Genomic DNA, 12,365 nt, shown 5'->3' with positions numbered 1-12,365 from the left:
CACCACATCGATGTTGGCCTAGAAGGATGGAGAATGCCATCCAGAGGCTCTAGGAACTTCAAAATAAGCCAATCAGAAACAACCAGTAAATATTTTCTGGGTCAAATTGGTCCTACGTGGGGTTTGAATGGCCAAACATAGATCTGTTGCCCAGGTGCACAAATCATCAAAAAGTACAGCACAAAGAAACCGTGTATGTATAACCAAATGATAAACTATTCTAAGGTAATTTAACAGCTTTTTAAGTATTTCAAAGAACTTCATGCTCTACTCAGATAATATAGCAGTATGTGAGCTGTTGCAGGCGTTTCTAAAATATAGAAAGATTGAAACTAGCCGTATGCCCATTACAGCCCATGCAATGCTGCAGTGTCTCATGTCAAATAAAAATACATTCACACCAAATGCAGCGAGCGCGTTAAAATTCACTCTGGGCGCTCTACCAATTTTGTCAACAGTCCATGATATGGGAGAACAATTTCATTCTGAATGTTTCGTCTTGCAAACGTTAAAGGGGACGCAAAGCAAACGCGCATCAATCAGTATCTTCATGCCAACTGACCACAAGTAGGGGTACAAATTAACCTCATGAAATATTTTAAATGTGAAGGTCCATTGATGAAAGAAAAAACAATGACAAACCAATTAATGCCATTTGTGTGATGCGACTTGTGTTGATTCTAGGTGCCAAGAGTTAAATTTCAACATGCATTTTTCCCCCCCTTGCTTCCCTGTATGCAAACAGGGAGACCTCGAATAATGAAGAAACCTACCACTGCCATTATTTTCTCCTTCGTTGTACTTGGGAACCATTTGAACGGAACCAAAAAGTTACATGACCTGTTCTCTAGTTTTTTAAAGCGGAGCACTTCTAAATTCCGATTGGTTGCCACTGAACTGCATCATAGCTCATTACCATGACGTTACCTGGACTTCAACGATGCCCCCACCACCTAAGACGCAGCTAGCAACAGTCATGACACTAGTTCTCATAGAAAATTAACAATCTCTAGTCACTCTGACGCTCGTGCCGCACTGGTATGAATGTAGGGTAACACAGGCTGCTTTTCCCCATAGCAAAAAAAATTACATAGCTCAGATACCCAGCAAATTTGTCACACACACACACTATGCAGGTCAAAGCAACAAACAAAAACTTGGATCCAAATGGAATCTTAAGCCTGGTTTATACGTCTGTGTTCAACTCTGTTTACTCATTTACCACTTTCAAAATCCTAACAGCACATGATGCATATATCTGTAGTGCAATTTCTCCATCAGTTAAGTGCCGAGTGGTTGAGGCAGGGGTGGGTCTGGCTGTGCACCTATATAATTTTGTGTCTAAATGCTTGGTGTGTTGTGCAATTCGAGATGCTTTTCTGCTCACCAGGGTTGTAAAGCATGGTCTTTTGCATTACTCTAAGCCTTTGTCATCTAAAAACAGTCTGGCCATTCTCTTCTGACCCATCATGTTAAACATTTTCCCCACATAGAACTGCTGTTCACTGAATGTTTGTTTTTGCACCACCGTATGCAACCTCTCAAGCGTAAACACCAGGTGATCTTCAATTTCAGAAACACTCAAACTAGCTTGTCTCGCACCAACAACCATGTCACAAAGTCCTTTCCCCCCATTCTGATGTTTGATATGAACATTCACCAAGATATAGGTCATAAGCTCTTGAGCTGTACCTGAATGATTCAATGCACTGTGCTGTTGCCACATGATTGGCTGACTGGACAATTACATGAATGAGCAGGGACACAAGTGTGCCTATTAAAAGTGGTTGCTGAGTTTGTAGAAAGCTATGGTGTTTCAATTCATATTAACCGCCACCAAAGTATATTTGGTGAACTGTTTTAACAAATAGGCATGAAGAATGAGAATGTTCTATGAACAAAATCTACTGTGCTGCTAAAAGGAGTTGCGTTGGAATAATTTGCCAAAAAACTGACCATTTGAACGTCGAGCTTTAAACAATCTTAAAATCAATGTGCATGTTATGTTTTAGGTCAACATTACCATGACAAAATGGAGCACTTGAGTCCAAGTAAGCCCATTCAACTTGGCAATATCATTTTTCTTTACCGTCAGGGATGAGAATGAAAAATATTTAAAAAGTCTGAAAAAACCAGGGCGGGGCCCATGGCCCAAGGGGGCGGGGCCCATAGCCCGGGGGGCGGGGCCCAGGGGTTCCAGGGGCTAATGAATTTTGGCTATTTTTTATTTTTTTTTTTTACCCCAAAAGCATTAATTTTATCAGCAAAAAGTTGCAATGTATTTGGAAATAAATTCCCCTTCTTGGTGGACTCCCAGGTGAAAATGATTAATATGGTACAAGAGACTTGTTTTTAATCAATTCACATTTGATGATTTCAAAAAAATCAATGCACCTTTTAATATAAACGAGCACTACAGTATTACATTTCTGCATTTTTGCTATTCATGTCTTTGAATACTCTAACCCTTTACAATGAAGTGCAAACCAGAAAAAAGTTCCATCATATAATTCTCTTAAGCTTTCTTCTGATGTTATCATGGTAGCAGGAGGTCTTGCATATTAAGCAGGCAACATGCAACATCACTCATCACTTCCCTTTCAACTGTTGTGTGTACTAACTAGGTTTTATCTGGACAGGATGTTGTGTAATGTAATGCATATACCATACGGTCAATTTGAAGATCGAGATGGTGATTTTGAGTTAAAGAACAGGCATGTACAATGGGCATTACAAATTGGAAAAAAATTTTTAAATCAAAAACTATAAGTTCATCTCGGCCTAAAAAAATGTGGGCAGACGCTCCCGCGCAGCACATCCCAGCAATTCCCCCCCCATGAAATGAGCAATAAGTAGGAGAGTTATACACGGTATCATACCTAAAATTTTATCAGAAATATAGATATGATACTATGATTCTCCCCAACATGCTACATTAGACAAGCTAACCTCATTTATAAAAAGACACACACTTATATATGACGTGTATTTGATATATATGATGTACATTCATACATTGTTACTTTACGGAAATCTTCAATAAGTTTGGTCTTTTCATGACAGCCTGTCGTAGACCTAAATATAATGCACATGAACTGACACTCCTCACCTCAACATGTCCTTTACAATCGTTTAAGCCACCATTAGTGGAGCAGATAACTAAAAAAATCCTTCAAATGGTGACACAAGCATGAAATTTTGCACAGATACCCTCCTGGATATACTCTTTCAGATTAGGATCCTGGCCACGTGAAAATTCAAGATGGCGACCTTTTTTCAAGATGGCCGCCATCAGTATCTGGCAATCTCACACCGAGACTATATATCTGTTGAAATAAACATGCTTTTTCCATTTAAATGAACTTTAAATCATGGGATTGTGATCATGAACTGTTTCCCACAATCTACCATGTCATTCAAGATTTAAACAAAGAAGACCTCCAAGTCCAACCTAAACTATCGGAGCTAGGAGAGCCCAGCTCTGCCTGCTCCGTATCCAGCCACAGACCAGCAGTGGCACTGGGCACAGCCCAGTTATCATGGGGCCACCAAACCAGGCGAACCTGGCTCCAGCCCCAGAGAAAATAAAGAGGAGAAGAAAATGTTCTATTATGCGCAATCAGCGAAGATATCCAACAAAAAAAAAAAATTAATTGCATTGAACTGCATTGAAAAGAAAGCAACAGGATTCAATTTGTTTTACTTACAGTGACATCTATAACTTATGTTATCTTATCTCGTATGTTACTGCCCTCTAGTGTTATCTTAATATCTACATTAGTAATACTGTTACACAATCTTATACATATCTTATAACTATAAAACACTTATGACTAACTTAACTCTAACACACACTTAACTCTAACACACACTTAACTCTAACACACACTTAACTCTAACACACACTTAACTCTAACACACACTTAACTCTAACACACACTTAACTCTAACACTTAACTCTTAACTCTAACCACTTATGACTAACTTAACTCTAACTTATTTGCAACTATATAAAAAACCTTTAGGCTGTAGGAAGTCACAATAATTCCAAAAGTGATGGTCTGACAACGCATGCCATCCACCAAAAGACAAACAAAATCAATGCGCAAAATTTATCTACAGTTCACATTTGCAGGAGCAGAGTGCTGTGCACACAAGGCCCAGCCTGAAGCACTTGCATCTACCACGCCAGCTGGTTTTGCAACCACATTTGGTCAGTTGCTCACAGCTCTTGGCTATGGGAACATTGGCCGTCCAGAAAACGTGCCACTGTTCACCAGACTTCTGCCATCCCCAGTCAGCAGGACTCTCAGGTTCAGGCTGACACAGGGTTGCCTGGCCCCACACACAACCGGACTGGTAGGCAGCACGCTTGGTATGTTGGAGAAGAGCGGCTTTGGTTGGCGGGATGGCCTCATAAGGTCGTTGTTTCCTGCACCACACCAACCAAGATCCACATCCAGAAACGATTGCATGTGTGTGTTAAATATGCTCAATTTACAATGGATAAATCATAATTTTCAAGGAGTAGCAGCCATTTTGGGCACCACATTGAAGGCTAACCTTCTTAAATTTATATCAGAGACAACAAAATCTGTAAAATTAGCATACAAGAGCATAAACATGGTTCACTTGGAAAATTAAATTAAGAAAAGAGGGAAAATAAAATTGTCACATTCGGGCAGCCATCTTGGAAAATGGCGGCCATCTTGAATTTTTGGCGTGGCCAGGACCCTTTTCTAAAAGAGAGGACATTAAAGCATATTTGTGGAGAATTTCATGCTTGTGTTACCATTTGAAGGATTCTTATGAAATATGCAATTAACCGCTGCACTACATGGGCAATGCTGAAATCACTGCTGCAAACAGTACATCACGCGAAACTGTCATTATTTTCTACCCTTATTAGACGGAGATTCTTCTGTGTAATCTGAGCTGAAGTGGGTTTTGTACTTTCGTTTTTTGGGGCGCGCACTCACTCTCTGCTATGCCGGTCGGTCCTCCAGAAAAGGGATAAAAGCCCACCCACACTGAAAGCTGATTGGCTTATTTTGCTGAGTAACCCAATCAGGATGCTCTTTGTCTGGCATGCGCTACATGAACAGGCACACAGGCAGTGTTGCCACATTGGGTGGTTTTAAGTGCATTTTGGCGGGTTTTGAACATATTTTGGGATGGAAAACGTCAGCAATATCTGGCAACACTGCACACAGTCTCCCTCGCGCGCACACATTCTAAGATGCGTGATGCAGACCTTAATGTTGCACGCGCACGCTCTTGCTCGCTTCTATCAATATGCAGGAGACTCCCGGAAGTTCTGGGAGACTTGGGATGTCTGCGTTATAAGATGACCACAGATCGTTAATCAAACCCCCCCCCGAAAATTTCTCAACGGATTTACATCGATCTCAAAAACGATCATTTTGGTCTGAAAAAGTCGGAAATCCGCCAATCGGCGGAAAATTCTCATCCCTGTACCCTATTTAACCAGTTATTAAAAAGGACATTAAGGGACCGTGTACATTTGGTGATTGCATCAGCAAGAGAGATAGGCCATTTTTGTTTTTTTTGTGTTTCTTTTCCTTCTTTATATTTAAAAATAATTGTAAATGAAATAAGAGTTTTTCTGAAGCCTGTGGTTTTGCTGATAGATAGAATGCATGATTTTCTGAGCAGCTCGAGCAAAGAAGATTCGAAACTGTGCAAGAAGAGCAGATGAGTCCAACGCAATCCAAAAAATAAATAAATAAAATCTCACAGCGCACCATTTTTGCAGGAGCAGGTAATGTGGGGCCCTTTCCACCATCTACCACCAGAAGTATATTTAAAACACGACTCATTTCCTCACTCCATGCTGTTTCTAGTGGCTTGCATTGAATGCATTTATGTGAAACTCTCAAATATTCTACTGAACAATTTTCTTATTGCTACTGAAGTGTGTATCGATGGTACATATCGCTATCATTTTGTCACCCAGTTTTAATCCTCAGCATTATTGTAGCCTTTTCCATTCATTCTGCAGTGAAACGTGATACTTGTTTAACTTTTCTGCCCCCTGGTGGACACATGCATGTTTCATTCAAGGATTATGGCAGTGACCAATCCAGCTGCCCACGCACCCTGTTCACAAATACATGGAGACCGGAGTATAAACCAGGCTTTAAAACAAGTGAACATGTGCAATGCTTAATGGTACTCACTGCAAGGTACTGTGGGCCGAGTGAGTTGAGGCCAGTTAAATTTCCCCACATGGAGGCAGCATTGAGTTGCTGCATCTGCTGTTGCAGCTGCTGGGCCATGCGCTTCTGCTCCTTATCCTTCTGTGTGTCTGCAAACTTGACCACGATTGGGGATGAACAGCCCTGATCAACAACAGACATTTTAAGCATGTATACAGGCTAGCCAAGACATATGATAGAAAGAGGGAGGGGGAAAGATGTGGAAACAAGGTAGATGAGAACATTAGTGTCAGTGTGGGACTCCAGTACCTCCATGGTCTGTGACTGGTGCATGGATTTAATGGCAGACTGCGCCATCTGTCTTGCTGTGAATGTGACAAAGGCACAACCTAGACAGAGCATAAGCAAGAAAGACAAGTAAATTATTGCTTCCTTTTATGAGTTTCCTCCAATCTTATCTTTCTGCTTTTTAAAGGCCATACTGAAGTTGGACAGGTTTAAGTATTCAATCTACAGAAAATGGAACAGGAAATATAGAACAGCACAGAATGTGATGACTAAACTTTAAAGGGTTTTCAGAAAACTAAAACCACTAATAATTGTACTAAACCATAACACTTGGCATATTTTGTAATTGTACCATCACAAACAACTTATGACAAGCAAATTGCAATGAAAATACAGGTAGTCGTCGACTTACAACCGATCAACTTTACGACCGTCTGGTTATGACTGGCAAGTGTTTCCCAGCTGAGCGTACGACAGTTCCCATCCCAGCTCCCGGCAGCGCTTCTCGCCGCGTACAACAGCTCCCGGCAGCGCTTCTCGCCGCGTACAACAGTTCCCGCCCCAGCTCCAGGCAGCGCTTCTCGCCGCGTACAACAGTTCCCGCCCCAGCTCCCGGCAGTGCTTCTCGCCGTGTACAACAGTTCCCGCCCCAGCTCCCGGCAGCGCTTCTCGCCGTGTACAACAGTTCCCGCCTCAGCTCCCGGCAGCGCTTCTCGCCGTGTACAACAGTTCCCGCCCCAGCTCCCGGCAGCGCTTCTCGCCGTGTACAACAGTTCCTGCCTCAGCTCCCGGCAGCGCTTCTCGCCGTGTACAACAGTTTCCGCCCCAGCTCCAGGCAGCGCTTCTCGCCGCGTACAACAGTTTCCGCCCCAGCTCCCGGCAGCGCTTCTCGCCGCGTACAACAGTTTCCGCCCCAGCTCCAGGAACACGCGCTGTCTCTCTCGTACACTCCGTCATACAGTTTCCGCCCCAGCTCCTGGTTTATGAAACGAGCAAATGCTCCCGCCAGCCCGAGCACTGCAACAGCTGATGACGTAGACGACCCACAGCCAAGCACCAGTGATGCCAGCGGTCACTAAGTTTTGTATTTTGCTGTTTTACATTTGTATTTTGGTATGTTATAAACTAAAATGTTTTCTATTTTTCACACCTGTATTTCGTATTTTTTGTTTTGCACATATTAAACGAATTGTACTGTACGCAGTGTAGTATGCAGTGTTTGACTTAAACCAAATAATGAGCCAAGGTAATGAAATAAGAAAATGTTGATAAAATAAGACTTTAAGATGATTACAATATCATCACACATCACAATATACTTACGTTCATTTAACATAGGCCGACTTACGACCAGATCGGTTTACGACCGGTCAGTCTTAACCAAACGCAGTCGTAAGTCGACGACTACCTGTATCAACAAGCGTTTCCCACCCAACAGCACATGTTCATGTTTTGCTAGTTGCTGTTTTAGAGGCAGAGAAGCAGTTCGGTTATGCCTGGGGCGGAGCCATCTGATCATTTCTAAGAGATCTTTAGACCAACTCAAGAAATCCTGCTACACGACAGCAATACTATGCTACATCGACTTTTACAGAACTGTACATTGTAACTCTGGACATTATTTGAACAATGTTCATTATATGCATAGCCTTGCGAGGTTAAAAAGTTCCTGTGTTTTAGGACAGAGCTGAGGCTGCCTTACCACGGCTCAGTCCATCAGGTCCTCGGAGAATGCGACACTCCTCAATCTGACCGTAGGGGGAGAACATGAGCCGAATGTCATTCTCGTTGCATTTCTTAGAGATCATCCCAATGAACAGCTTTCTGTCCTCTACCGCTGAGATGGGGAGAAATACATGTTTAGTATTTATTTCCAAAAATAAACTCAACAACGTGGTCAGTATTTCACAATAAACACAACAGCCATCACCAACAAAGATGGCTGAATGGCAGAACACACCATGATCTCCTGCTATGGTGTAGTGCTTTAGAATTCGCGTCACTTCATGCTGCATAGAAGGACTAGCATACAATCATACTTGAAAATGAACAGACATGCAAATGACATTTAAATCACAAGTATTAAAATAAATTAATCCGTAAAGCCAGAAAGGAGTATACTTTTTTTTTTTTAAATTCCTGGTCCGGCAGAAGTTTCCATCGTGAAAATTCTATACCAGCATCTTTTTTAAAGTGTGAATATACAGTGCCTTGCAAAAGTATTCATACCCCTTGAGCTTTTTCACATTTTTCCACCTTACAACCACAAACTTAAAAGTTTTTTATTGAGATTTTATGTCATAGACTAACACAGAGTAGCACATAATTGTGAAGTGAAATGAAAATGATAAATGGTCTTCAAAATTTTAAACAAAAATCTGAAAAATGTGATGTGCATTAGTATTCAGCCCCCTTGCATCAATACTGTGTAGAGCCACCTTTTGCTGCAATTACAGTTGCAAGTCTTTTGTGGTATGTCTCTACCAGCTTTGCACATCTAGATACTGAAATTTGTGCCCATTCTTCTTTGCAAAATAGCTCAAGCTCAGCCAGATTAGATGGAGAGCATCTGTGAACAGCAATTTTCAAGTCTTGCCACAGATGCTCAATGGGATTTAGGTCTGGACTTTGACTGGGCCATTCTAACACATGGATAATCTTTGATCTAAACCATTCCATTGTAGCTCTGGCTGTATGTTTAGGGTCATTGTCTTGCTGGAAGGTGAATCTCCTTCCCAGTCTCAAGTCTTTCCAGGATTGCCCTGTATTTAGCTCCATCCATCTTCCCATCAACTCTGACCAGCTTCCCTGTCCCTGCTGAAGAAAAGCATCCCCATAGTATGATGCTGCCACCACCATGTTTCACAGTGGGGATGGTGTGTGCAGGGTGATGAGCAGTGTTAGTTTTCCGCCACACATAGCGCTTTGCATTTAGGCCAAAAAGTTCAACTTCGGTCTCATCTGACCAAAGCACCTTTGACGTTTGCTGTGTCCCCTACATGGCTTCTGGCAAACTGCAAATGGGACTTCTTATGCCTGTCTTTCAACAACAGTTTTCTTCTTGCCACTCTTCCAAAAAGGCCAGATTTGTGGAGTGTACGGCTTATAGTCGTCTTGTGCACAGATTCTCCCACCTGAGCTGTGGATTTCTGCAGCTCCTCCAGAGTGATCATGGGCCTCTTAGCTGCTTCTCTGACCAGTGCTCTCCTTGCTCGCTCTGTCAGTTTAGGTGGACAGCCATGTCTTGGTAGATTTGCAGTTGTGCCATACTTTTTCCATTTTTGAATGATGGATTGAACGGTGCTTCTTGAGATGTTCAGAGCTTGGGATATTTTTTTTTATAACCTAACCCTGCTTTAAACTTCTCTAGAACTTTATCCCTGACCTGTCTGGTGAGTTCTTTGGTCTTCATGATGCTGTTTGTTCTTCAGTGTTCTCTAACAAACCACTGAGGCCTTCACAGAACAAGTGTATTTATGCTGAGAGTAAATTACACACAGTAGGACACTAACTAATTAGATGACTTTTTTTTTTTTTTAAAACCTTTATTCATCACATGCACACTTCACATGACTCCTGAAGGCAATTGATTGCACTGGATTGTATTTAGGAGGTATCAGAGTATGTACAGGGGGCTGAATACTAATGCACACCGCATTTTTCAGATTTTTATTAGTTTAAAATTTTGAAGACCATTTATCATTTTCATTTCACTTCACAATTATGTGCTACTCTGTGTTGGTCTATCACATAAAATCTCAATAAAAAAAAACTTTTAAGTTCGTGGTTGCAAGGTGGAAAAATGTAAAAAAAAAAAAAAAAAAAAAGAGGGGTATGAATACTTTTTCAAGGCACTGTATATATATTAGATAGATAAAAACACAACCCACTGCCTAACATTAAAATGTTTTGCCTTCTTTTTCTATCCATCTGTACAATTTGCGTAGCTATTTAAACTGCAACACTTAAAAAACAAAAACAAAAAAAAAAAAACAATGTTTCAATTTTTAAATCCATGCCCCCTCAAGGACAAACAATAGGCTTGCTGACATCACCAGAACACATAATTAGAAGAAGACCCCGCTGTCTTGGCTTTGTGGTTACAATGGCACCACGATGACACACGTGCACACGCACTATGCAAAATACACCAACTTATTCAAAGCCAGTGGAGAAATTTGACACTTTCTCAGAGAGTGAGAGAAAGCAAGAGGGGGATAAACATGTGCATTCAAAGTAAAACACTTTCATAGATTGAGATGCGGCGGCACGGTGGTGTAGTGGTTAGCGCTGTCGCCTCACAGCAAGAAGGTCCGGGTTCGAGCCCCGTGCCCGGCGAGGGCCTTTCTGTGCGGAGTTTGCATGTTCTCCCCGTGTCCGCGTGGGTTTCCTCCGGGTGCTCCGGTTTCCCCCACAGTCCAAAGACATGCAGGTTAGGTTAACTGGTGACTCTAAATTGACCGTAGGTGTGAATGTGAGTGTGAATGGTTGTCTGTGTCTATGTGTCAGCCCTGTGATGACCTGGCGACTTGTCCAGGGTGTACCCCGCCTTTCGCCCGTAGTCAGCTGGGATAGGCTCCAGCTTGCCTGCGACCCTGTAGAACAGGATAAAGCGGCTAGAGATAATGAGATGAGATGAGATTGAGATGCTGCAGTTAACACTGTTTTGGAGTCTTATTGCTAAAAACTAAGCCTTTCCCCCCCATCACAGATCATGCTGAATTTTGGGACAAGGAAAAAAGATAATTAGATTCATGGCTCTCCTATCACAGTGGTGCAAAATAAGCTTCACAAGCCCTATTGGTAGATTCAGTACGAACTGCATTTTTGTTCTAAGGCAAAGAAAACGCACCTCTGTCAACAACTGGTGTGGATGTGTGACAAATCAGAATTCAGAAACCCATTAAATACTTACAGTTGTTCTTCTCGCTGTCTGCTGGCTTCATCTGAATGGGATGATGCATCTGGAACACAAGAGCCAGATAAGAACATTAGACTTTCTAACCTTTATTTCACTCGCACATACACAACAGCTGTTTCTCCAATCTCAGTACAATTATTACTCACCCCTGGAAGAATTTTCATATTGTGAAGGGCATTTTGTGCTTCTAATGCTGATTTGCGTGTATAGTATGTGATGAAACAACAACCTTCAAATAAGGTGGAAAGAAAAAGAAGTGAAAATTTTACCACCACCAGCAGGTCATTAACCAGAGCTGTTCTCATATCACCCACAACATGAAGATTAAAACCAGATATTTTTAAGATAGGGTTTGCATGCTCAAGTGAGTGTATGCCAGTAATATACAGCCTCCTAAATTTTACATCAAGGTCAAAAGGACATTGCAATTTTACTCTGCAATGAACGAGAATGTGTGTAGCTCGACAGCCACCATTAAGTGTCCGATTAAAAGACCAATCTCAGACCTTTGCTCTGTGGGGGATTCTGACTCCTGTCTCTGAGGACGTTGATTTCATAGACAGCACCATAGGGCTCAAAGAGCTCCCGCAGCTGCTCTTCTGACCAGGAACGAGGGATCTGACCCACAAACATTTTTATAGCATCAATGTCAGGCTGGTCTGGATGGTCCAGTGTCCCATTCATCTTCTTGGTTCTGAAAAGAAACAAAAATTATTCTAAGAATAAATGTGCTGTAATGCCAACCTTAATTTATTTAGCAATGATGTAATGTGGCCAAAATAAATAAATGAATGGGTTTTTTTGGGGGGTGGGGTGTGTGGGTGGGGGGGTTAGAAGGTAGCCTCAAACAAGCTATACATATTGTGTTAGTTAAATGCAGATGGGGTACATGATGTGCTTCATTTTCAAGATGGCAAATTCTTTTTCTTCTTCCGGCGGCTCCTGTTACGGGTCACTGCACCGGATCCGTTCCGCCC

At 41.9% G+C, this 12,365-nt stretch overlaps 1 protein-coding gene across 9 annotated transcripts in view; it reads right to left on the bottom strand.

Annotated features, from left to right (window-relative positions):
• Positions 1-12,365, bottom strand: part of celf1 (cugbp, Elav-like family member 1) — an 84,317-nt gene that overhangs the window by 25,257 nt on the left and 46,695 nt on the right. For all 9 annotated transcript variants that reach the window (XM_060911974.1, XM_060911976.1, XM_060911979.1 and 6 more), the window contains 6 exons: positions 11,895-12,082; positions 11,535-11,617; positions 11,383-11,431; positions 8,170-8,304; positions 6,489-6,568; positions 6,201-6,362 (listed from right to left, as the gene is read on the bottom strand). In XM_060911974.1, the coding sequence (XP_060767957.1) occupies positions 6,201-6,362; positions 6,489-6,568; positions 8,170-8,304; positions 11,383-11,431; positions 11,535-11,617; positions 11,895-12,072 (687 nt within the window). In that variant the 5' untranslated portion in view covers positions 12,073-12,082. The remainder of the gene's footprint in view (positions 1-6,200; positions 6,363-6,488; positions 6,569-8,169; positions 8,305-11,382; positions 11,432-11,534; positions 11,618-11,894; positions 12,083-12,365) is intronic.

The sequence above is a fragment of the Neoarius graeffei genome, chromosome 27 (genome assembly GCF_027579695.1).
Source record: "Neoarius graeffei isolate fNeoGra1 chromosome 27, fNeoGra1.pri, whole genome shotgun sequence".
NCBI classification, from domain to species: Eukaryota; Metazoa; Chordata; class Actinopteri; order Siluriformes; family Ariidae; genus Neoarius; species Neoarius graeffei.
Note: the sequence above shows the minus strand (reverse complement) of the source record. Positions and strands in the feature narration are given on the sequence as shown.